We start from the raw sequence: 6,711 nt of genomic DNA on the forward strand, positions 1-6,711 counted from the left end.
CAAGGTCCACTTTACAGAAGTTTTTTTCCATGCAGACTGCCATTTATTTTTACATCTTCTACTACCTAACTGCTACTGTAAGATCTCCAGGTTGAGTTTTAATAAAGAAAGTACATATATGAATTAAAAATTTCCAGCTATTTAGAAATAGAAATTGCACATAGCATATTGTGACAAGGTCTTCAAGACAAAAACTGAAAACATGTGGCTGCAGATATTTGCTAAGGAAAACCTTCTTTACCTACAAAATTAAAACCACCAGTGATAAAGTTCTGCTGTGAAAGAGAAGTCTGTTAGAACGTGTAAAGCTTTTGCTGAGATACATAAATTCTAATCCATAACATACGTTCTCAGCAAGTGAATCCCTTTTTCCCCTTTCCTTTGAAGATGCCACAAAGCCAACATCCAGAACTTTGCTTAATGCAGAGGGAATATCAAAGTGTCACTCAGCCTTTTGAATACACTAATCTGAATACGCTCAAGTCACATGTTATTATGATTTATTGTACATTGGCTAATCATTTAACAGTTCCTAACAAAACCTTACCACAAAAACAGTTGAAAATGCTTCAGGGCACAGTAGATTAACAATCAGAAGAGTACTTACTGGCCAACTGTTTGATTTGAAATGTCTGTTCTCCATATTCTAACCGTTTAAAGTCTCTTAGCACATTATATGTTACTCTGCTTTCAATTAAGTATCTTGCTGTGCAACACAATTCACGGAAGATCAGAGCTAATTTTGATCTTCAATGACACAGGACAGATCCAAAATCAGATTGGCTGTCTCCAGAGCTACTTGTAGGCCACTACACTTTGCAGCAAAACAGTCCAATGTCAGAGAGCCAGCAGCCTTCACTGGAGGCTCTTTAGGACAGCCCTGGGTAGCAGGGGAGCCAAACTGGCCTCGCAAAAGCCTCCAGCTGAGATCCTCAGAGTTACCATTAATCCCACAGCCACATTTTGAAACTAAATCTGACCAGTTTGAGACAGAGGGAAAACCTGCTGGAACAAACCAACAGTGTCCATAAACCATGTCTGTAAGAACTTCTGCATCATCATGATTCAGAGAGCAAGCTACAGACTCCAGGGAACGGCAAAAACCATCAGCAACCAACTGGTATTGTGTCCGGGAACAATCTAGATCTTCAAAACTGCTGCTGGACAGAGTACAGCTCTAAAAAAAAAATAATTCAGGAAAATTAGAACACTGCTTTACAGAAATTTAAATCAAGCATATTGTACTGTTACTTTTTTTTTTGAACAGGTGGTTCAGTCCTAACTAAAAAGACCTGAAAGATTTCTAGACAAGAAAGCTGTGTTCTGCACAACGACCTTTTGATATAAAAATTCTACATTTTTATTTTAACACTTAAACAAGCACTTACTACAATAGCCTAAAGATTAACAAGGACAAATACAGTATTAACAAGTCTGAAATATGTAATTAGGACTGAGGGCTTCAAATAGACCCTTTTGTTTTATATTAGTAGCGTGACAGCAAAAATGCAACATTAATCTAGAAAAGTGTTAACAGTAGCAATGATTCTACATAATTTCTTACTTTCTTAGTATATTAAGAAGCTTTAAAAAGAACCTTTGTGACAGTAAAAATGCAACATTAATCTAGAAAAGCATTAACAGTAGCAGTGATTCTACATAATTTCTTACTTCCTTAATATATTAAGAAGCTTTAAAAAGAACCTTGTCTTACATACCTTGTGTCTTATATACGAAGCCAGGTGAGTTTCTGTACAGCCACCTCCTAATAACGCCAAAGGTTCCTTGATTGTCAACTGCAACACGTGTTCTGCAGTTTCACAGGCACGCTGAGAACCAGATGAATTTGTTGTTAGACATACTATGATTAATGGGATTTTATTCTGTTGAAAACACTACTGGATTAAAGTTTTCAGTAGTTTCTGGTACAGACTTCATAAAACTGAATTATGTGTGGATTCAAAGCTGCTGAGTGATTTCCAAAGCCACGTTCACTTAATGAGAAATTAATTTTTTTTCCACACTCAGTACAGAAAAGCAGAAATAAAAACACTCTGAATTTTATTCTGTCTTTTTGCAAAATATATAACCTTTTATATATAAAAAGCTGACCAGCATCAATGACATTTCTAGAGCAACTATTCAATGCACAACTATGCTTGACTGCAGGCATTGTTGCTGGCCTTATGCTGAGCAATTTTCTCATAGACCAAGTAATAAGAATGAAAAACATTTATCCAGCACTGGCCTCAAAAACAGCTGAGAAATGTTTCTCCCTATAAACAACTTCTCACAGAGACATTAAATAAACATGAGCACTTCAAGGATTTTGAAATTCTGGAAACAAGGGTGTTTCTGAATTGTTGTCTTGAAATTATATACCTAAACTAAACTCTGTTTATGTACTCAAACAAAAATCATTTTTCTAAACTCACTGTACCTGTATTTCTCATTGCTTTATTTTTCCACTAAAACATAACTTTCTAATAAAGATTTAATGAAAACTTACCTACCTTCAATTCATCCCATGCTGTTTCATTCCTGTTACAGAGTATCAAGCTGCAGACAACCGTGTCATTAGGAATTAGATGCACAAAACGTTTTGAAGCAAAACTCTGGATGCACACATCTTTCAAACTGCCATAAGAACTAGGAGACAGCAGATGTATGGAAGCTATAGGCTTTGAACCTGTCCAATTAAGAAAAGCAGAGAACAGTATGTACTATTGTCAGCAGAACAGCTGTTGCATTTCATAAAGCATTAACATTTTTCCTCTTGGCTTTTAAAATTATATATATTCAATACCTAACATTTTAATCTACACAAGAAACCACAAACAGAAACCAGCACGTTTTCAAAGTGCAAGAATTAGAGATAAAGTAACTGTTCTATTTACATTAGAGTTTAGAAATAAACTAACTGCAAATGCAATTGGATGTTCTTCATGCAACATGTCATTGTTAGAGCCTGCAAAGGACCAATCTCACATTAAATGCAAAGTGCAGGAATTAGAGTTTGAGATAAAGTAACTGTTCTATTTGCATTAGAGTTTAGAAATAAACTACAGTAACTGCAAATGTAATTGGATGTTCTTCATGCAACATGTCATTGTTAGAGCCTGCAAAGGACCAATCTCACATTAAATGTGGTTTTCACACTAGGAAAGGGCAACTCTTGCTCAGCTGCTAAGGTAGGATACAGAAAGAAAGAAGAGAATCCCTCCTCTGCAATGACACCAACCTAGACAGGTTTTCACTGTAAGATGAACAGTAAGGACAATTCTTTAGCACATAAAACTTGCTTGTTACCTGTCATCTGACTCAGGGGTTCCATCAGAGAGAGCCCAGCTCTGTCCACAGCCATGACATGCTTCTCTTTCAGATACTGCTTCAAGGATGGGTGGATAACTTTCTGGCACACGACAAGGCCAACCTCATCATCAACCAGCTGCTTCCCCACACTAAGCAACTGATTCAGCTCTGACATTTCTAGAGAAACTCCATGATGGACTGTCACAGTTCCTTCTTCAGAGCTGAAGGAATCTCCTGACATGGAGACACAGAAAAGTGCCACCTTGATCATGCCTGAATGTGTTCTTTTGACATTAAGTGGTTTTGCCAACTGAATTTCTGGTGTTTCTATCAGCAGTCCAGGAAGAACCGTAGAATCCCCAACTCTTCTACCTTTCACAGGTACAATGACACACTTTCCTAAAACAGCACTAGTCTCAACATGACATGGAACAGTAAACATAAAAGCCTTTAAAATCAGCACGGTGAGATGATCAACTTCTGTTTTATTAAGCATGCAAGCAGGTTTGCTCATTAATACACTACATACCAAACAAAGAAGAGTCTCAACACTGCCAAAATCCACAGATACTCGGCAAGCGCAGGCCTCAGACCTGAGGTACTCCACACACTGCCTCAAAAGATGCTGGCTGATTTTAGCAACAGTGCAAGAGGCAACACTCAGGCTTTTAAAGTTTTCAATCAAACTACAGCACAGAATGGCAGTAAACAAGCCACAGTCACTGAAGCGAGAGAGATGGTTCTGTACTGAGGCTGTCAAAACCCTCAACACAGGCTGGCTGACAGACAGGCGACCCAGCAGAGCTGAAGATTGGGAAGTTGTGCAAACGTAGCCTCCCACACCATTGTGGAGGTGTTTGAGTCGACCAGCAGGACCATAGCAAGACTTTAATAGTGAGCTCAGCAGAGAGAGGGACTGACTAACTGTGTCTTGAGTTAAAGGGTCACTAATAAATAATGGAGGCTTTTTAGCCTCAAGACGAGACATTTTCACAGTAAGATTTTAATCCTGGACAAGGAAAGAGATTTCATTTTCATTTAGATCTATAATTTACAGCACTTCTAAAACAGATCATTTTAACTCTTTACAGCTGCAGATGATTACTTCAAATGTGAAACAGCACACAATATCCTAACAACATTCCTGTGACTGCTTGTCATCTCTTAAAACAAGGCTTCAGTCCCATTGTGATGTGGATATGGGATGACAGCAGCAAGGTAGTTCATTCCTCACGATCTTTTTTAGCTTCTGAGTGTGACTGAACAGATTTTTTTGCAACAAAGTTTACAAGCATGCTTCCTAAATGGACACCTATGAGTGACAGTCCTGCTACAAGCAGAAAGTTCTTTCTACTCCAGCTGCCTTTCCTCATCTCTTCTTCTGGCACTTGAAGACAAAAACCTTCAAAACAATTACATCTGCAATAAAAAAACACAAAAGCATTAGGATAAACTTATGACAACAATGTGCAGCCTGAAAGACTTTTGTTTTTCACAAAAAACTCATGTAAGGACAAAAACTATAATGCTTTTCTCTGAGAAAACCTATTAATATCATATATCACACAAATATTTAGTACAGAAATTATACATTTGTTAATAACCTCAATTCTCACCATTGTTTTACCTGGAGGTCTATAAGTAACTGGCCACAATAAACTGCACTGTATTGTATCAAAGTTTTAAAACTATAGCAGTTTTTACCTGTTTTTATAATCTGTTTTTACTCAAGAATAAAAGAACTGAACTACTCAGCACTGCTTCCCAGGCAGCTACTGCAGAAATAAAAGCTTTTAACATTCAACAAACTTTAAGAAATCCCCACCTCTGAAAGAAAAGTATGTTACTTCAGGATGCCTAACATGAAATTTTTTTCTTCTTTTCTTAAACAATTCAAAACTTAAGGGGATTTTTACATTTCTATGTGAACTCTACAGTATTTATTTTATACATTTTTTTTTCCCTATCTTAATTACCATCCCTACTGGCAACACACAATATGTTACTATGGAAATTTTGAATTATTTCTGGACAGTCCTGAGCCTCAAAGGACACAGGTGCAGATCCAGTTAGTCACAAGAGTTTGACTGTTCCCTGGAAGCTATCTGGGCTTGTTTTAAAGAAACTTTAAGATCTATATCACTTAAGTGAGCCTATCACACAGGATTTCACAGCAGTTTGGAGATTTCTGATGCATTTTTTTTGGGTCCATGCAACTACCAGATTAACTCAGTTGCAAAAAAATTATAAAACTCCAAGACTAAGCTAGATCAGCAAGACTGCATCTGTTAGAAAATTCTGATTTAATTGACTCATCTGCTACCTCAAATACACACAAACAACTAATTAGGCAACTTACCCACAACACACAGCACTAATGCTATTCTTCTTTATTTTTGTGATCCCTTTGCAACACATATGCCACAATCCCAGGTTCTGGAACAATGTTCTCTGTCTTCACTTGGAAAAGAGGACTGGACTTGATGTTAAACCACCCCCAGTGCACCAGCCCAAGGCTAGTTCCCATAATAATCAGAACTTTGTAGTCCTTCCAGATGGTTTTAAGACCCATTGTAAACTGGCATCTACCTAGGCAAAGATAATTTATTATTGTAAATATATTCTAGAAATCTTTTTTTTTTAATCTATAATAACAGCACAGAACAAATGAAGCTAAAAGTTAATATCTTTAATTACAGTGCAGCAGATGATTAAAACAAAATGATATAAGAAGGGCTTGCTTTGTGAACTTAAAAGCTAAAGAAATAACCTCAATTCAGACATCTTGAAATGTTAATTGCAGTATTTGCTTCAAGCTTTGGCAGGCTACAGCTTAAAGCTTTGTTACTATGTTAAGTTTATCTAATTACAAAAGTTACTGCTGCACATGGTAAATATTTGAAGTTTTAAACCAAGCCATTTCAAAATATACCATTTTTTCCCCTCCCACAGTTTAAAACTCAACGACTAACCAAGCTCCTGACAGAATGTGGAGCTTTTAACCTGCTGCAGCGCCTCTGACACCACTTTCCGTTGCCCAGAGCAGCAGCTACGCCGGACAACCTTTGACCTTCACAAGTTACAACAGTATCAGTACAAGCACCAAGAATTCATCCTTATCTACCGTGTAAAAACTCTACTTCACACAGGATTTCATTAAGGAGCACCTACGACAGGCAAAAAGAGAGAAGTACACGCTGCTTTTACGTCAGAGGCGCTTCTTAGTCGTGGCAGCTACAAAGGTACGACTCGGAAGGTCAATGTTCCCACCCCTGGCCAACTCCACCCACCTGACAGGTGTCCTACGCTCACCTCGGCTCTCACCCCAGGACCGGGACCCGGCCGCCTGAGGGGGACCCCGCGGGGACAGCGCTGGGGCAGCCCCTACGCCCCCACACC

General features: G+C 38.1%; 1 protein-coding gene across 1 annotated transcript; it reads right to left on the reverse strand.

Annotated features, from left to right (window-relative positions):
- Window positions 1-736: 736 nt before the first annotated feature.
- MKKS (McKusick-Kaufman syndrome) lies at window positions 737-4,300 on the reverse strand. Its single transcript, XM_008949350.1, has 4 exons — window positions 3,310-4,300; window positions 2,514-2,689; window positions 1,719-1,829; window positions 737-1,177 (listed from the first exon to the last, which is right to left on the reverse strand). Exons 1-4 carry the CDS (start codon window positions 4,298-4,300, stop codon window positions 737-739), a joined length of 1,719 nt encoding a protein of 572 aa, XP_008947598.1.
- Window positions 4,301-6,711: the final 2,411 nt, after the last annotated feature.

The sequence above is a fragment of the Merops nubicus genome, unplaced genomic scaffold, assembly GCF_000691845.1.
Source record: "Merops nubicus isolate BGI_N331 unplaced genomic scaffold, ASM69184v1 scaffold1551, whole genome shotgun sequence".
NCBI classification, from domain to species: Eukaryota; Metazoa; Chordata; class Aves; order Coraciiformes; family Meropidae; genus Merops; species Merops nubicus.